The sequence below is a fragment of the Molossus molossus genome, unplaced genomic scaffold (assembly GCF_014108415.1).
Source record: "Molossus molossus isolate mMolMol1 unplaced genomic scaffold, mMolMol1.p scaffold_m16_p_1, whole genome shotgun sequence".
Classification (NCBI taxonomy): domain Eukaryota; kingdom Metazoa; phylum Chordata; class Mammalia; order Chiroptera; family Molossidae; genus Molossus; species Molossus molossus.
Genome location: NW_023425344.1, coordinates 27,774,049 through 27,794,115, shown reverse-complemented (window position 1 = coordinate 27,794,115; position 20,067 = coordinate 27,774,049). Strand labels below are relative to the sequence as shown.

The 20,067-nt window shown below is 44.4% G+C and overlaps 1 protein-coding gene across 3 annotated transcripts in view; it reads right to left on the bottom strand.

The window, feature by feature from the left end:
- The window catches only part of KLF3 (Kruppel like factor 3), a 37,724-nt gene extending 31,674 nt beyond the window's left edge, over positions 1–6,050 (bottom strand). The window contains exons 1-3 of one of the 3 annotated variants that reach the window (XM_036282087.1): positions 5,907–6,050; positions 4,557–4,688; positions 3,866–3,921 (exon numbers count right to left, since the gene is read on the bottom strand). In XM_036282087.1, coding sequence (XP_036137980.1) covers positions 3,866–3,898 — 33 coding nt within the window. In that variant the 5' untranslated portion in view covers positions 3,899–3,921; positions 4,557–4,688; positions 5,907–6,050. The remainder of the gene's footprint in view (positions 1–3,865; positions 3,922–4,556; positions 4,689–5,906) is intronic. The other 2 variants (XM_036282103.1, XM_036282121.1) reach the window with 2 other exon arrangements.
- Positions 6,051–20,067: the final 14,017 nt, after the last annotated feature.

Sequence of the window (20,067 nt, the reverse complement as noted above, 5' to 3'; positions counted from 1 at the left end):
AGTTTTGGGGTGCAACACTTTGGAAGGTACCAGGGTGTAAAGTGCAGGAGCAGATAAAGGAGTAGATTTCAGTGATTAGACTCAAAGAACAGCAGTTAGTAGAAAGTAGAACATATAGGCCAAAGGAGAAAAAACCCACACCTGATTCCCAGGTCGCTCTCCAGGGTAGACACATTGACCTCCATGTCCACTTGATATCATTTGTCTAGATTTGGCCACACTCCACTGATCTGGGCTGAGACTAGCTCCAGGCCATCCCTGGAGATCCTCAAGCTGCCAGAGATTGGTAGCCATTTTGGGCATGTCCCAAACTAATCTCTGCTGGTCAGGGTCCTTCTGGAAGAGGGCAGCCTCAAGAAATACCCCCTTCATGGAAATCAGGGGAACGGCCAGACCCAGGGTTATAAGGAATGCATGGGCTGAAGGGCCACTTGACTTGCTACATTCTGTCTCCAGTTCCCCTAATAATTAGACAGAGGAAATGATAATGTATTCGGCCTACCAACACAATGGAGTGAGTTTCAAAAAGCTCCAGGAACCTGTTTTACTGGAGAAAGAACTTTACTATTAAATATTCTGACAAAGGGATACAGAATATACTGATACATTTTTTTAAATGTTCCATTGAACTATAATGACATTCTAGAAAAAGCATAGAGCCAGTTAAGAGGGTATTTTTTAATTTGGGAGAAAACAGTCCTAGTTGTGGTTCAGAAACTGTCTCTCTAGCATTATGTCTCTTTTATTATTGTTAAATTTCAGGGAAGGAGGCGGGGTTTCTAGGGTGGGGTGTGGCAGGGAAGCAGAACTACCTCCTTTGGACAATGTTCTCCCCTATCCCCTATCCGGGTAGCCTGCTGTCTGGTTTCCTGTCTTGAGCTCTGCTTCAGATGACAAACCGGGTCTAAGAAAGGGACAGATCCAGCTGGAAAATGAGAATGCTAAAACCATCATAATCCTTCCCTTCCAAGATGAATTTTGACTAGAGTATTCTATATTAGCAAAACAGGTAACAATTGTTTTATGAGTCTAGGGATTTTTTTTTTTTAAGCTAGAATCAATGATAAATGAAGCACTTCCGAAAGAAACCCAGTTTCCAGAATAATGTAATTCCTAGTATTAAGAGGATGAGGTTGTTATATTTATGTTTTTCCTTCAACACAAGTGAGTGTGAAAACAGAGTAAGAAATACCACCTAAGAAAGCTGTTCATTTTTCAGCAAAAATGTTGATTTGGAACTATTAAGATGGCAAGTATCTAAAGGAAGATGGAGATAAAATATAATTGATAAAACTATTGTTCCCATTTTCTTTTGTAATTACAGTAACTTTCAAACTATCATTTCCCTCTATTGTTTAGCTTAGCATTTAGAAACTTGCAGAATTTTTTTCTGATAGACTATATTAGATCCTAATCATTTTTATTAACCACCTCCCTCTCCCCACAAATGAGAAGGGAATAATGATTTGGGGTAAGCCAAATAAAAAACTCATTCTACCACCCCACTGGTGTAGCTCAGTGGTTGAGCGTCTACCCACACACCAAGAAGTCGCAGGTTCTATTCCAGTCAGGGCATATGCCCAGGTTGGGGGCCAAATCCTTAGTGGGGGGACATGCAGGAAGTGGCCAATCGATGCTCTCTCTCATCAATGTTTCTATCTCTCCCTCTCCCTTCCCCCCCTCTCTAAAATCAATAAAGAAAGAAAAAACTCAGTCTACCAAATCTATTTGGATTGTTAACAACATTGGAACTAAAACAATACAAAAAAACCTGCTTTAATTTGGGTTATTTATGAATTTTAGTTTAAAGGCCTCTTGTCCTCCAAGTCAGCTAAGATTTCAAGTTTGCTTCTTCCAAAGAAGAAAAAAAAAATCTTATTGAAACTTTCCAAAACATTTTTTTGGAAAAGGTGGGAGAAACTTCCCATCTTTTTTCAAAGAAGGTCATCAGTAGCCTACTATTTGATCCTAGTAGTTTTCTTAACATCATATTATATATTTATCCATAAAGAAAAAATGTGGTGAAACAAGACATTAAAAACGAAGTACTATTATCATCAATTTTTGGAAGGATAGGGCCTGACTTGCTGCCTCAGCAACTCTTTCAATTAATTCTATTATAGAACACTAAATAATTCCTTTAGATTTTAAAGAAAATCCCAAAATAAGAACTTTCAAAAAGAAATTTGCCAAGTTTTCTTTTCCAACCATTTCTTTAAAATGTAGTTTCTGGACAACCAAGAGAAAAATAATTTGTTAAGGCAAGTTTTAAATAGTTAACCCAGAAATCTGTTAACGCACAACTGACAGAATATACCTAAATAAATAAGTACATTTAAAATGGGGTTATAAAAAAATGTTATTGTAAAACAATAAAAATAGAGTTTTCTCCTGTTTTCAAAATATAAGATTAAAATTTCCCAAATTATCATTAAATTAATTTCTTATTTCCAGATCTCCTTTTCTTTGACCCTTTTATTCTTAGAATAGTTTGAAAATCAGATGCAGAAGACAGTCAAATCTTTGTCCTTAAAAAAAAGTATCCTAGTACTCAAGCATTTGTCTTTAAAAAGACATGAACCTGGGATTTTCCCCCCAATATATCTTGTTTTGCTTTAATACTTTTTCTAAAGATTTCTTCCTTAACATAAGCAAGACTTTCAAGTCAGCCCAGGCTGCCAAGACTGTTTAAGTCTCCATCCAGTGAAGCTTCTGATGCCTTGAGCGTCCCTTGTTAAATGTGAACAAGGATGGGCCACATCTTTCAGATAAGGGTAGGTCTTTCTAAACTGCAAGGTGATAATCCTGATCCAAAATTGACAGCTTCAGGGCAAAATGCCTATCTCAAAACAAACACCTTATGCACCTCAAAACAAGAATAAAAACCAACCAACCAACCAACCAAAAAACAACCTCCTTTAGACTTTTAGCTAATATTCACACACATTTCTCAAATCACAATTGGCAATGATAAATTTTAAAAAGGTATAAGTCTTTATTCACCCATATAAACACACTGGAGGCAAAGGGTGTATGTAAAAAGGTTAACTGACTTCTCATTATGACATAACATGGGCATCTTAAGCAATAGCAAGTGTGTAGAGACATGATAACTCCCTGGGTGGGGATAGGGAGTTTAGGGGCAGGGACCAAGGCCTAGTCTGGGCTACTGATCTACCAGAAAACAGCCTGAAACAGGAAAGAGCACACATATGCCACTTGGAATGTATGACGCAAACCCCAGCCTTGAAACAAAGAACAGGAAACAGCTCTGCTGGCTGTGCTGGAGAGAAAGCACAGAGAAACATTTAGCCGGCCCTCCCTGACCCTATATTCATGAGCAGCTGGAGTTTTTAAAGACAACAACAGGGGGGTGGAGGTGTTTGTTCTATGGGGGTGAATAATAACACCAGCTTTATACAGGGGACCTGCCCTATTTACAAATAGGAGCTTCCACATACAGTAAACATAAATGAACATAGGATTTTTATCATATTCAAGCAGCAGAGATCTTCCTAATTAACACCAGCCTCCCTACCGATTTCTTTTGTCTCTACATCCCCCTATCCCAGTGGCTGGTCTATAGCCATGATCAAATTCTCGGTTAGGGTAACAATTATTTTTAGCTTCAAAGCATCAGTAGGAAAATGAAGATAAAACACTGCTGTTAAGAATTCAGATTACAATTGGGCTATCCCACATAACTGAAAATTGGACCATTTTTAAGTGTCTTTTAGCCACAGAATTAAATTCTAAGACACAAAGTGTGGGTGGGACAGCTAGAGTCACCTCAAATTTTCACTGTCCTTTTCAACTGCATTTTGCACACAGCTGCACATCTGTACACACATCTACAGACATTCACCTTTTGAGAATGATTCTGTTCCAGACATTTCATTTAATCCAAAATTGTTATACAATCTGTAGAACAGAGTATCAGTTTTTATAAAGATAGACTAAAATATTTCCTTTAGGTATTTTTAAAATAGTAAAATCCATTTATATTCCTTTTCCCATTATTTCTCATTATTTTGTTAGCACTGTTTAACTCGGGTGTCCATTTTCAGAGATTTTAAGAACCTGTGTGTAGACATAACACCAGGTTTAAAAAATAAAGAAAAAGGCATTACTGTCTTTATAGCAACCAGAAGATTGAATTTTAATTTAGAAACTTTGCAGTGGGGAAAAAAAAACACCTTTCTCTAAAGCTATGTTGCTATGTTTTATACCTGACAAGGTTTTGTGGTCTAAGGAGCTACTTTTCTTTGTTATTGTCAAATTAGTTTTTATACTTGCATTCTCCTTCAGGCAAGCCAAATGTTCCTTACAGTGTATCTTCATTGAACTTACTAATAGTGCATTAGTTTTTTCCCTTCTAATGGTTCTGCAGCAAACCCCACTGACTGTAGAAATTGAGATGTTTCTCTAGGGAGCTTAAATTAATCAAACATCTCATTTCAGGTTTCTGTTAACAGCCTAAGGTCAACTATCGTACTCCATGTTTTAAGGCAGAAGAAACTTATTCTTCCACCCTTTAATCTTTAAACAATACTCGCAAAATTTTGAAGATGTTAATGTTATCAGATTGTTGTCTCCCTGAAAGGAAGTCTTCACTCGGGTTGGGTTGATTATCATCCAGATGGATTTCTCTTATAAATAAAATGCTCTTCAGATTCATACATAAAGCACTAAAAAAAAAAAAAGAACATTATAGTTTTTTTTCTGTGGAAAAAACTATAATGAACTGCCCTATGCCTCACTTGATTTTGCTTATAAGTATTAAACCTAAATAAATAATTACAGACTCTTTTCCCCATATATCAGATTCTTGTGAGAATATAATCAATATATCTCTAAAGTGTCTTGGTGGAAAAATATTTTCTGAGTTAGTAAAAAATCCAGTGCAAAATATTTATATTAGTGAAATACAAAAAGGTGAGCAATTTCCAATTTCCGTTTAACCTGCCTCATTAAAAATAAGTCCCATTCACATATTTTCCTATGTTGCTGTAAAATTTAAAGCAAAAAAGAATCTGTTATCTGCCAAAGAAATGGCTACGGCAATTCCAGGTATTAGCTGCCATCTCCAGGAAAGACTTGGGACCAATCCCTCGGTCCCCGCCAGGCTCTGGTCCCTAACTTGCAGGCAGCTGCCTAAGGCGGTCGCCGCCTCCAGCCACGCTGCAATCTTTGCTCCAAGCACTGCGGCAGGTTCTCTCCTGCCCCCGAGGAGGACGCTCCAAACTCCGCTATCCCCGGGGATCCAGACGCCGGGGCAGCTCCTGGGCTCCAGGGCCGAGAATGGGATGCTGCCTCCAGTCCCAATTGCCCCAAGTTTCTTCCCAGAGGTACCGGCAGGCTGTTCCAAGTTTGCTCCGGCGGTCCGTCGCGCGCCCGGTCCAAGAAGGGGGGCGACGTGGAGGGCGGGGAGGGGGAGGGCGCGGGGGGGGGGGCTGAGGGGGAGGAGCAGGAGCGCGGCCTCGCCGCTACCTTTCTCCAAACAACGTTGCCACACGCGGAGAGCACTGAGATTTTGGGGGCTTTGGAGGGAATCGCGAACAAGCGGGCGGGCTGCGGCCGGGGGACCACACAGGTGAGCCCCCCCGCGCCCTCGCCGGGGCCGCGGCGGGCGCTGCCGGCCTCGCTCACCCGCACCCCCGGTCCTCACGGTGGCTCTCCCCAATCCCACACTTTCTACCGCTGAACCCGGGGGCTTCCTCCCTCTCGTCTCCCACTCCGCCCCCACCCCTGGCTGCCAGGAGCTATTGCACTTTACCAAGCCCACAGGCGCCGGCACCCCCAACCCATTCACGGAGCACCCCCATGAAAAAAATGTGACCGGACAAGCAAAAAAGGGGAGCAGCAGGAGGCGGACGAGAAGGAAAGGTGAGGGAGAGAGGACTTACTTTTCGAGGTGCGGTGCTGAGCGCTGCAGACAAGAAATAAAGGCCTGGCTGTGGGCTGCCTTGAACCCCACGAATGCAGTAATGTCAGCGCTCTAGTCCGGGCGGCGGTGGCGGCAGCGGTCGCAGGGGACGGGGACTGGAGCGCGTGCGGCGGGCGCTGCTCTGCTCGGCGGGCGCTCACGCAGCGCTCCGGCTCGGGCCCCGGCTCCGCGCGGCTCCGCTCCTGGCTCCCCTCTGGCTCCTGGCACCGACTCCGGGCAGTCACATGACGCCGGCGCCGCTCGCTCTGCGAGCCTCCCGGGGCTGGCGGGGTAAGTAGAGGCTGGGACCCGGGGTGGGAGGGTCAGGGAGGAGAGAGGGAGCCGCCGCGGCCGCCCGGGCTGGGCGGGTCCCCACCCACTTGGGTGGAGGCAGCCACCGGAGGGGTCGACCGAGTCACTCGCGCAAACACGCACCCCGCCCTGCGCCCTTCCCCCGCCACCCCCGCCTCCCGCGCCGCCTCCGCCCCGCCCCGCCCAGTCACCCGGGGACGGCCTGACAGACACTCATTATTCCCCGGAGCCGGGCGCCGCCCCGCCGGCCGAACCTGTCCCGCGAGGCGCGGCGCGGCCGTGGGGCTGGGCGTGCGCGGCGCGGCCCCCGCCCGGGAGCCCCCGCCTAGTCGGACGCGCCCGGCCCCGCGCCCCCTCCCTGCGCCCTCCTCCCGGGAGCCTGCGCCCCGCCCGCCCTGGACCCGCCGCGCCGCCGCCCGAGCCCGGGGGGAAGGAAGGGCGGCGCTGCCCGCTCTGGGCGTCACAGGGCTGCAGCCCGCTGCGCTGCTTCCAAAACACACAGCCGGGCTCGCGGGCGAGCTGAGGCGGGGGACCCGGGCCGGCCGGGACCATCAATCAGCCGCCACCGGCGGGAAGGGCGGCCCCGGGCGCGGCGGGAAGGGCTGGGCCCCACGGCCAGCGCGGCCCCTCCTGAGCCGAGTGCATACAAGTCTCTTAAAGAAAAAGCAGAAAAAGGCAGCGGTGGTGGAGAGGGTGGACCTGGGCGGATTCGGGAGCGAAGGGATGGCGGGGAAAGGGAGGGCAGTTGGGGTGACTGAAACCCTAAAGTGGTCCCGAGGTTCCAAGGTCATTCCACATTGTTAGCACACTCTTTCTTTGTGCCCGGGACGCTGGGTCCCCCTCGTCGCCCGCCTCGGGGTGGGGGGGGGACGGCCCGGTTGGCGCACCCCGCCTCCAGGACTTTTTTTTTGAAGGCCCAGAGACCCCCCGAAGCAAACTTCCCACGGGTCTGGCGTGGCACTGGAGCCAAAAGGGGACCGGTAGCAGTGGCATTTGCTCAGCCGGGCCTGCCAGAAAACTTGGCAAACTTCGGTCCGGATCCGCCCGGCCGCCCGGAGGGAGAACTCGGGGCCAGATGAGGGCTCTGCCAGGCAACCTTTTATTTCACGGCGCTTCCCAGGGACCGAGCGCAAGTGTGCTCGGTGGTCTTCGCAACGCTCCGCGCCGACGGCGGAAACGCGCGTTCTGTCCCACCCAGGTCCCTCGCAGGACTTGGTATAGCGTGGCATCCGAGTTCAGTGCTTTTGGAGTTTCTTTTTAAACAGTATTAATGTAATAAAGAATGCAATAAAAAAGAACAAAGGACAAATTGGTCCAATTGTTTTAGTCCTGTGTAATGTTTAAAAACGCCCCTGCTTCAGTCTATGGCTAGTTATTGCTTCAAGATGTTTTAAAGGCCCTTTAAGTTCATCATTCTCACTTTGATGCTTCATCCAGGCATGGTACGACATAAAACGTGGAGACAGAGTATAGTCCGAGCCTCATCATTTAGCTATACAATAATATAAAATTAGTACCGATAACCCCAAGTAGTAAAATTGCATATTGTAAAAAAAGCACATAAAAGACCACATGGAGAACACCCAGAACTGACACTGACTCATGTGCCATCATGTTGTCTCACAAGATGAATCTTTAAAATGTAAAGAGATTAGAATTTTTTTAATGAATGAAAGACAAATGCAAGAAAGAAAAGTTGAATTTGTGTCAATTACTAATTGCAATTTATTGCCGACATCATTAAATGTCTGATTGTATGCCTTAGATTTGTATTAGCTGAAAAACTTTATTAGTGATGACTGATGGAATTGTTTTGCATTTTGGTGCCTGGCTCATGGTAGGGGCTCAAAAAATATAGACTTTGCTCAAGGGACAGAGTGAGGAAAGCCTGAAGCACAAAAACATTGTTCATGTGGGTGTGGACCCAAAGAAGCAGCATGAAATTGGTCTGAGAAAAGTGGGACTGGCTTTGACATGAAGGGTGGGGGAGGGAGGAGAAAAGTCATCAAAAGGGTTAATTAATGAACACATTGTGTTCAGTGCCCTGTGGGAGGCAGCTCAAACACAACTTGTACAAAAAAGAATCCATCCAGGGAAGGACACCACCATCCTCCAGGTGCCCAAACTGGAACTGCCTGAAGTCATCCTTGACTCCTCCCCTCCTTAGCCAGTCACAGACCTGTCATTCACTGAATCCTGGACCTCCTCAATCACTACCCACATCTTGGCTTCTATTCTGGTCCAGCCTATTGCCACAGTATCTTGTTGGCCATCCTGTTTGTAGTGTAGCTGAAGTGTGAGAAAGGGAGCAAAGGAATAAGAATGACTTTTCTAAAATGCAAACCTAAACATGTCAATCCCTTCAATGGCTTCCCTCCAGACAAAGCCCAACAGTTTACCACTGGGCTGACCTGGCCTCCACCTGCCATTATAGTTTCATCCCTCTCTATTCTCCCCCTCCACTCTCTTCAGCAACACTGAGCTTTCCTTTCCTTTTTCCAACTCATTCTCCCCACCTCTTGTCCGTTGCACATGCTCATTTTTCTAGGAGGGCTACCCTCCTTCTTCCCCAACTCCTGACCTCCATTTTCATTTCTCTTTAAATATTCATCCTTTAAATATTGTCTTAGTGACATTTTCAACGAACTATATCTTCTCTCACTACCATCCTTCACCCTACCTTTGGAAGAATGCAGGCTCTCCTTCTTTGTACTCTGATAGCTCCCGTGCCTCACCACTTGTAACATTTCATATTCTTTTTTGCAATTGGCTATAACTCTCTATGACACTGGAATAGAAACTGAGGGCATGGACCTTGGCTTTTTTCTTTTTAATCCTCACCTGAGAATATTTTTCCATTGATTTTTTTTTCAGAGAGAGTGGAAGAGGGGTGGGGGAGAGAAAGAGAAACATCGATCTAAAACAGACACATTGATTGCCTCCTGCACATGCCCTGACTGGGACCTGAATCTACCCTGAAACCCCAGGTACATGACTGGGAATCGAAGCCATGACCCTTTGGTCCTTGGGCCCACACTAACTGCTGAGGTACACCGGCCAGGGCACCCCCCCCTTTTTTTTTTTTAGCAAAATTGTATTTCCGTGGCCCAGATGTTCAACGAATATTTTATTTAAAAATTTTTTTTTTTTTTAATTTTTAGGATGTCTGAGTCAGCATCTTTACATGACTTTATTATTTATTTATTTATTTGTGGTACATGCCCCTACAGGGAACCGAACCTGGGACATTCTGGTCCGCAGGCTGACGCTCAACCGCTGAGCCAAACTGGCCAGGGCTCAATGAATATTTTAAAAATAAATAGATGTGAGCTATGAATAGAGAAGTCATTCACAACTAAAAGTTGAGAAGAGGCTTCAGGGTGGCAAGTGGCCATGAACTGTACCTTTTACTTTTTTTATTTTATCTTTTGTTAATCCTCACCCGAGGATATTTTTTCCATTGACTTTTAGAGAGAGTGGCAAGGAGGGAGGGAGAGAGAGAGAGACATCCATGTGAGAGACACATCAATTGGTTGCCTCCCGCATGACCCGGACCGGGGCCAGGGATAGAAACTGCAACCTAGGTACATGCCCTTGACTGGAATCAAACCTGTGACCCTTCCGTCTGAGCGCTGACACTCTAACTGCTGAGACAAACTGACCAGGGCATGTACCTTTTAAATGGTGAAGAGGATGAAAGAGGGAGTTCCCATCACTGAATGTTTCTAAGCAGTGGAATGCTATCTATGGAAAGTGGTACCCAGGTCTTCTTATCCCTGACACTGGCACAGAACCTGGCACATGCATAGGTGTTCAATAAATCCTGGGTTAATGAAATATCTTGAACTTGGCCTTTGTAACTGCTTTACTCCTGTTCTTCAAGGACAGGAGGCCAGTCTGGTTTAGGTTTGGGGCAGCACATGCTCAGCAAAGATACCCCTCCCTGGCCCCAGCATCGTTGCTCCCAACCAATCACTGCAAACCCAGTCTCTTTTGCCATGATGGGTTGGAGAGGAGATATGTGACCTAGCTCCGGCCAGTGGGACATGAAGGGAGGTGTGCTGGGACTTATGGGAAATACTTTTCTTCCTGATAAACAGAAATTCTTACAAGGATAAACCCCCAGATCTGCTTTGGAAGTAATGCGAGGATGTGGTGCTTGAAGCTGCGGCAGCCATCTTGCACGCAAGAGAGGAGAGCAAGGTTTTAGCCTTCCATATGGACAGCTCTTTTTTCCTTTTTAAGTATGATTTTATTGATTTTTTTAAAGGAAGGGAAGGGAGCGATAGAATCATCGATGTGAGAGGAAACATCGATCGGCTGCCTCCTGCACAACCCCACTGGGGATCGAGCTTGCAACCCAGGCACGTGCCCTGACTGGGAATCGAACTGGGACCTCTCAGTTCATGGAACACTGCTCGATCCACTGAGCTACACCGGCCGGGTGTGGATAGTTCTTTTTTCATCATTGGTTTTCAGCTCAACTATTACCTATTCAGGGATGACTTTCTTGAGCACACAATCTAATATATCCATCCCCTAGCCGTGCCCTCAGCGGTCCCCCAGATCTGCCTCACTTCAACAGCATTTAGACAGAACGGATCCAGCCTCTGACCACTTTCCAACCTCTTTTCTGGTCACCACCTTCAGAACCATCTCAGCCATCCTTGGCAGGTTCGATTTCCGGTCAGGGCACGTGCCTGGGTGGCGGGCTCAGTCCCCAGTGAGGGATGTGCAGGAGGCAGCTGATAGATGCTTCTCTTTCACATCGATGTTTCTCTCTCTGCCCCCACCCTTTTCCTTCCTCTATCTCTAAAATAATAATAATAATAATAATAATAATAATAATAATAAAAACATATTTAAAAGAAACAAAAAAGAATTATTCCATTAAGGTGGAGGCTGCCATCAACTGCCTGGTCAACCAGCATTGGAGGGGCTGCTACATCTACCTCTGTCTGAGCTTCTACTTACTCTGCCACGGTGTGGCCATGGAGGGCGTGGGCCACTTCTTCAGGGAGTAGGCCTAGGAGCACTTTGAGGACATCGAGCCTCTCTTTTTTAAAATTAAATTGTTTGTTATCATTATTTTTTAAGAGGATGCTTATTAAAGCTGGAGAGAGAGTGACACAAGGAAAGGCTTAGGAGAGAAGCAATAGGAAAGAGCTCTGGAGGGCAGCTTTGGCTCCTTAGAAACATGATAGAAAAAAAGTGAGCCAAGGGGGGGCTGCTGTTAGCTCACTGGAAAGTTAGCGAAAAGGGGACCTTGAAGACAGGTTCAGGGGGTTAGCCCAGGATGAGCTGCCGCTGTCCATTGGTCTCCGAGTTGCGAGTCGTGTGGGGTTCCTTAGAGTTTAGGAGACGTGTGCTTGAGAGGGGAGAAGAAAGGGAAGAAAGGCATTGGTGTGCTCCTGGAAAGGAGAGCACCATTCTTTCAAAAAAAATCTTCATCTGAGGACATGCTTATTGACTTTTAGAGAGAAGGGAAGGGAGAGAGGGGCGGGGAGAAAGAGAAGAGAAAGAGAAAGAAAGAAAAACATCGATGTGAGAGAGAAACATCAATCGGTTGCCTCCCGTATGCACCGACTGAAGATCAAACCTGCAACCTAGGCATGTGCCCTGACCAGGGATCAAACCCACAACCCTTCAGTGTATAAGACCATTTGCCAACCAACTGAGTCATACTGGCCAAGGCAAGCCTCTCTTGAAGGTGCAAGACTAATGTGGCTGCTGCACCCTCTTCCGGGACACACAGAATCCTTCCCAAGATGAGTGGGGTGAATAAAACTCAGGGTGCCATGGATGCCCCATGGTCCTGGGAAACCTGAACCAGGCCTTTTGGGATCTGTGTCCCCTGGGTTCTACCTGCACAGACCCTTATCTCTGTGACTTCCTGGAGAACCACTTCCTGATGAGGAGGTGAAACTATCAAGAAGATGGGTGACCATCTGAATAACCTCCGAAGTCTGGCTGGCCCCCAGGCTGGGCTGGGTGAGTATATCTTTGAAAGGTTCACCTTTAAACATGACTAGGAACCTTTGGAGCCCAGAGGCATCACCCTGGTGTCTGACTTCTGCCTTGAGCCTCTCCCTGAAACCGCTAGAAATCCTTTTAACCACGCTGGAGTTCTCTCCCATGCCTTGGACCGCATACTTGATTAATTAGATATTAATTAAATATTCCTCCCTTCCCCATTCACTATCTAGTCATCTTTGCCCCTATTTTTTTAATCCTCACCCGAGGACATTTTTCCATTTTTTGATCAGCTAGAGCGAGAGGGAGGGAAGGAGAGAGAGAGAGAGGGAGAGAGAGAGAGAGAGACAGAGAGAGAGAGAGAGAGAGAAACATCGACTTGAAAGGGACACATCGAGTGGTTGCCACCTGCACGACCCAACCAGGGCAGGGGACAAACTGCAACCGAGGTACATGCCCTTAGCAGAAACCGAACCCGGGTCTCTCTGGACCGCAGGCCGACGCTCTAACTGCTGAGCAAAACTGGCCAGGGCTGCTCTTTTTTTTTTTTTTTTTTTTTATTGTTACTTTTTTCCCCACTCAGAACTTGGGCTCTGTAAGAGTGGGAACATTGTCTTCTTCATTCCTATGCCCTAAGCTCCTAGAACAGTGCCTGGCAAGTATAAGGTGTTCTGAAAGTATTTGTTGATTAATGGATAACAACTAAACAATGACACAATGTTGAGACTGATTCAGGGCCTGGCCGACATCACCATCATAAGCCTCCATTTTCTCTTTTGTGCCTCATGCCACCTCTTTCTAATACATAGTCTCGAGATGCCTGCCTTCTCCACTCTCTCAGCCTTTCTGTTCCTCCTCCAGGAAAGTTTCTCCTCCTCTTTGATAATGGACAGACTTATGAAGGCAGAACAGTGTCATGTGCTTGTGAAATTATGAGCAACACATGTGCATGTACCTTTAATAAAAACAAAACCATGTGGGGTTTTTTTTTTTTTTTTTTCAGTTTTATTGAGATATTTTGACCTATGACATATGCAGGTTTAGGGTGTGCAACATGATGATTACGTACACATATCTATTGCAATAAGGTTAGTTACCATCTCCATCCCCTTATATCATTATCATTTTTTGTGGTTACAATGTTTATGATCTACTCTCTTAACAACTTTCAAGTATATAATACAGTATTATATTAGATATTCAGACCTTATTCATCTTATAGCTGGAAGTTTGTGTTCTTTGACCAATATCTCCCCATTTCCCTCACCCCCGCCAACCCTTGGCAACCACCATACCAATCTCTATTTCTATGAGTTTGGCTTTTTTTAGATTCCACATATAAGTGCAATCATACAGTATTTGTCTTTCTGTCTCACTTGTCTGACTTAGCACAATGCCCTTAAAGTCCATTCATATTGTTGCAAAAGGCAGATTTTCTTTTGCGATGGATGAATAATATTAATATATATATCACGTTTTCTTTACCCATTCATTCATTGACGGACATTTAGGCTGTTTCCATATCTTGGCTGTTGTACAAAACGTTGCAGCGAACATGGGAGTGCAGAGCTCTCTCTGAGACAGTGATTCCATTTCCTTCGGATATATACCCAGAAGTGGGGTTGCTGGATCGTATGATCATTCTATCTTTAATATTTTGAGGACATTTTATACTGTTTTCCATAGTGACTATATTAAATTTTCATCAACAGTGTACAAGGGTTTCCTTTTCTCTACATCATCGCCAACACTCTTCTCTTACCTTTTTATTTATTTATTTTTTATTTATTTATTTTTTTAATTGATTAATTTTTGTTACAGATGTTTCTCCTTTTTCCCCCACTGATTCCCCCCTCCCCCTCCCTCCCTGCCCCTTCCCCAGATTGTTGTCCATGTCCACTGTTCATGCACACATGCATATAAGTTCTGTGGTTCATCCCTCCCCCACCTCCCCCCTCTTTAGGGGATTGTCAGTCTGTACCCCGCTTCCGCATCTCTGGGACTACCCCATTCCTCAAACTGTTATGTTCATTATATTCCACAAATAAATGAGATCATATGAAACTTGTCTTTCTCTGTTTGGCTTGTTTCACTTAGGATGATACTTTCAAGGTCCCTCCATATAGTCTCAAAAGATAAGAGGTCTTTCTTTCTTACCGCTGCATAGTATTCCATTGTGTATATGTACCACTGCTTTTTGATCCATTCGTCTACTTTCTGCTTCCTTCTGCATCTTCACTAGGGCTGCCGGCCATGATACTGAGTTGCTATCTCCAGAACTTATATGTTTCTCCAGCGGGGTTACCCTTCGCCTGAAGTCGGTTATTACGAGGTCCTTCTCTTACCTTTTTAAAGAATAGCCATTTGAACAGGCATGAAGTGATATCTTATGTAGTTTGGATTTGTATTTTCCTGATGATTAGTAATGTTGAGCATCTTTTTAAGTACCCATGGCTGTTTGGATGTCTTCTTTGGAAGACATCCTTTATTCAAATCCTTTACCCATCCTTTTTTTCAAATCCTCACCTGAGGATATTTTTCCATTTATCTTTAGATAGAGTGGGGAAGGGAGGGAAGGAGGGAGGGAGAGGGAGAGGGAGAGAGAGAGAGAGAGAGAGAGAGAGAGAGGAGAGAGAGAGAGAGATCGATTGGTTGCCTCCTGTACAACTCTGACCAGAGCCGGGGACCAAACTGCAACTGAGGTACGAGACCTTGATGGGAATCGAACCCGTGACTCTTTGGTCGACAGGCCGATGCTCCAACCACTGAGCCAAACTGGCCAGGGCCTTTCTTAACTTGGATTTTTCTTTTTTTTTTTTGCTATTGGGTTATATGAGTTCATTGTATATTTTGAATATTAAACCTATATCAGATAGATGGCTTGCAAATATTTTCTCCCATTTCATAGCTTGCCTTTTCGTTTTGCTGACTGTTTGTATTCCTGCAGAAGCGTTCTAGTTTGATACAGTCCCACTTGTTGATTTTTGTTTTTGTTATACTTTTGGTGTTATATCAAAAAAACTGTTACCAAGACCAGTATCAGGGAGTTTTTTTCTTAGGTTTTCTTCCGGTAGTTTAACAGTTTCAGGTCTTCCATTTAAATCGTTAATTGGTTTCAAGTTAATTTTTCTGAGTGGTGTAAGATAGGGGTCCAATTTCATTCTTTTGTATGTGAATATCCATTTTCCTAATACTATTTTTTATGAACGAGACTATCCTTTCCCCACTGACTATTCTTGGCTATTTTATCAAATATTAGTTGACCATATATGTGTGGGTTTATTTCTGGGCTTTCAAGTCTGTTCCACTATCTTATGTTTGTTTTACATTAATGCCATACTGTTTTGTTATAGTTTTGTAATACAGTTTGAAATCAGGACTTGTGATGCCTCCAACTTTGTTGTCTCAGAATTGCAAAGCCATATATTTTGAAGTAAAATTAGAAATGCCAGACTAAGTGCCATTCAGCTTGAGAGAATTACAAAGGGGTCAGAGATTCTCTTCAGCATTTCTGCATGTTTCCATAAATCATCCATCCATCGTCCATCCATCCATCTAATTTAGGGTTGCCAGGTAATATTAAGGTTGAGTTAGGTGGCCAGGAGTTATAACAAAGGTCAAACTGGATGTATGATTCCCCACCTCCCCTCACCGCCCAGGGGCTCTCAGCATTTTGTGCAGGTGAATAATTGTAATTGTCCTGGGTTATGTCTGACAGAACAATGCAATTGAAGAATAGTGGTACAAAACTAGTTGAAATGTTGGATCTTGGGGTACGAGTTGGAGAGCTAAAACAGGAGACTCTAGAGATCTGGCCAGGGACAGGGCACTGGACATTCCCAATAGGCTGAAAAGCTGGCATGTTGGGAATAATGTAGTAACTGACCTGACGGTTAGGAGGCGAGTAGTCAGAGTGGGCATATGTCAGTTTAACATTTAAAGGTGATGCAGTCTTGGGGATAGCATGGTTCTGGTGTGCCTGTGGGAATGGGAAACTAGAGGGGGTTGGAGAAGATCCTCAAAGACGAGGAGATGAAGGAATAGGACTAGAGTATTGAACATGGGTCCATGTGGATCCTGAAATTACTCAGAATTGTGGCCAGACTGGGATCAGGAGTTAAGACGTAGGCCCTCAGGCCACATCTTCATTTCATGAGAGAAAGTCTCCAAGAAACTGGTGAGTGAGAGCAATCACTCGTATTCGGTTGCTTATTGCTTATTTTACTAGGAAAATATGTCAGTAGCTTTATTTCCTACCTTTTTATCACAAATATACTATTTCTGCTTCATTAGGAGTTCAAATAAACTTTTGGGGACTTTTCAGGAATCTTAAACATTATAATACTATTTCAAAGGGAAATGAATTGTAATTTAAAAAACAATGACCTTTACATATAAAGATGTAGAATGAAACTTATTTCTAAGTTGAGGACTACCTAGATTTCTCCTGTGCTGGGAGGCAGAGTAAAGAATAGGAAACCCACAAAATAAGATAAACTACTTCCCACTTTTCAGTTTGTTTTAGAATGAGGCTGACTCTACGTTTCCAACCCTCTCCTCTATGTTATGGAAAAATTATTGGCACTTAAATCTTGGATTTAAGTTAGTTCAGTAAGTACCGATTCAACATTAACCACAGGTCTGGGGTGGGTATAGGAGTGCAAGAAATAGGTAAGATATGATTCTTCCATTCAAAGAATTGGAGAGAATGTATACTATATTATAATTGCTCTATCAATTATTACACAATGCAGAATATAATGAGTAACATTTGGAAAAGGACCATGATATGGAAATTAAAGGGACTAAAAAGGTAGATTGATTCATTTGAAAACTGTGGGTATTCTTGTGCAGTTTAGTCCTTGTCTTCAAGGAGCTTACTATCGTGCAAAAGAAATCAGGTCAGTAAATACCCTAAAATCTTCATGGGGGAGGTCATATCAATGCTAGAACTTTACTGTTAGAGGGAGATTGGTCTCTGTACCACATCTTGGGGTCTGGAAAGGGCATGGAGCAAAGGGTCCTGTGGGGGCATACACCTCTTGGGAATGGTGTAAGGTGAGGCAGGAAAGGTCAGCTGAGGCCGTGCTGTGGAATTGCTGATGAGGTGCAAATTTTTTCAGCAGACGTTGAGAAACCATGGAAGGTTTCTGAACAAATAAGTTGCATGACAGCATATGAAATGACATTAAATATAACTCTAATATAAGATTTCAACTTTGCAGTATAGGAGGCGGTAACTATGGTACATGTAAATACATGTGTAGATGTATACATACACACATACACCATCTCTCTCATTCCGTACACACACACACACACACACACACACACACGTTTCATGTACCCTTCTCAGTAACTGAGCCAGCAAAGAGATGACTCATGCTCTAGGGAAGTGTGGCCTTGCTCCCTTTCTTTTTCTGCTCCTTCCAAGTGTGTCCTATGCCTGCACCCAAAGTCCTGAGGCTTAAAGAGCTTCCCTCCATGTCCAAGTGCAGTTGCATGGATTCCCTGGTACTTGCCTGGTAAAGGACTTCAGCCTTTCATTCCTTAGTTTCTCACCCTGTCAAGCCAGTCCACACTCATAAATGCTTTAGAAGTTTTGCTAATATGTCGTAGAAAAAAAATAAGCATATGGTTGGATCACATGAACAGTACAGTTCTTCAGTGCTCTTGTAATTTAAAAAGATTTGCTGCCCTGGCCGGTTTGGCTCAGCAGTTATAGCGTTTGGCCCGCAGACCAGAGTCCCGGGTTCGGTTCCTGCTAAGGGCACGTACCTCGGTTGCAGTTTGTTCCCGGCCCCGGTTGGGGTTGTGTGGGTGGCAAGCATTCAGTGTGTCTCTCTCACATTGATGTTTCTCTCTCTCTCTTCCTCCCTCTTTCCCTCCTGCTCTATCTGAAGATAAATGCAAAAATGTCCTCGGGTGAGGATAAAAAAAAAAAAGATTTAGCAGACAATATAAAAATCACAATAATGGTTGTATCAAAGTGAGGGGAGTGAGGGTGACATTTTTTCTTTGCCTTTCAATATGCTTTTTTTTTTCTTTAATGAGCATATATTACTTTTGTAATAAGAGGGGAGTGTGCTGTTAAAAACAGCTAAGAAAGAAATGTACACATTTTGCATAATTAAATGTGGGACCTCAAGCACAATTTTGGAAGGTGGCCCCTTTTGAAAGTACCTTGTACTTAGAGGCTTAGTCTTCTGCTGGTGCGTTTTGAAGGGGGGTGGAGTGGAAAGGGAGGGGCTCTCGGAGGAGAGGGAGGTGGGAGAGGGTGAACATCCTCCTTTATTGACTCTTGGGCTTTTAAACTGCTGCTTGAGTTGCTGGACTTGTGTAGGTTCTTGGAACTGGAATTCTTCCTCAAAATAATATGAATCTACTTTAAAATCCTCTCCAAGGAGGAAAAGGTTAAAAGAAAAACCAACAAACTGGACTGACCAGAGCTGAAGTTCCTATTTCTCAAGAGATAGAAACATACTTCCTGGAGCACAAGGTCCACTCACCCTCTCCCCGTGGTCTTTGCCAGGATCTGTTGATTCAACGGGAAGCAGAAGCATCAGCACTTATACTGGATGTGAACAGAATGGAGATTACCTCCAGCCTCCTCAAAGCACCACCGACACAGGGGGACCCAGCATCTCAGCTGGTGGGGTACCAGGCTCTCTCACGTTTCTTTCTCAGCTACATTTGTTTGTCTGTTATTGTTCTTAAGGTTTTCTGGGTAACTATAAGCAACAGACCTTGTTAGTTCCTCTTGAGATTGCCCACTACTCCCCACCCTTATTTCTCACCTCCCAGCATCCTGTTTGTCTCCCTGCCTCTGTCCCCCGCCCTATCCCCACCCCCACTCAGTCACCCGTTCTTTTAGCCATGTTTTTCTTCCCTCAGTTAGTTCATTTTAAATTTCTATTTTTTGTAAGTTTTCTCACACCAAAGGAGGCATGCCACATAGTAAATTTTTTATGCGTAGATTTGTGATTTCTTCTGTTGTAAATACCTCCAAACTACGTCTCCATGGATATTCCAATATTCCTCCCCCACCTCCCATTCTTTTTTCTCCCTTTCCCCCCTATGTATTGATTTTTAGAGAGAGAGAGGAAGGGAAAGAAGGGGGGAGGGAAGGAAAAAGGGAGAGAGAGAGAGGGAAATTGATTTGTTGTTCCACCTGGTTATGCATTCATTGGTTAATTCTTGTATGTGCCCTAATCAGGATTGAACCCGACACCTTGGCCTATTGGGCAGACATTCTAACTAACTGAGCTACCAGGTCAGGGCCCTCCCCTTCCCTTTTCTTGAAGACACTGTATTCCCAGGAGCTGGTAAAAGAAAATATGGGGAACTTTGGACTACGTACAGGACTATTTTGTGGATTTTTGCCTATTTAACATTACACTGTTATGATAGGAACAAAATCTACAATGTACACCCTGTTTATGCTCACCTCAGTATAATCTTTAGTTAATGAAATAAAAAAAAAATTTATTTTCTTGCCCTGGCTGGTTTGCTCAGTGGTTAGAGCGTCAGCCTGCAGACCAGAGAGACCTGGTTTGGTTCCCGCTAAGGGCATGTATCTTGGTTGCAGTTTGTCCCCGGTCCCGGTTGGGGTCTTATGGGTAGCAAACACTCGATGTGTCTCTTTCACATCGATGTTTCTCTCTCTCTCTTCCTCCCTCTTTCCCTCCCTCTCTATTTGAAGATAAATGCAAAAATGTCCTCGGATGAGGATAAAATAAAAAAATTTCTTTATTGATATATTAAAGAGACAGAGGAAATGAGAGGGAGAGAGAGATGGAAACATTGATGAGAGAGAACATTGATTGGCCGCCTCCTGCATGCCCTGCACTGGGGAT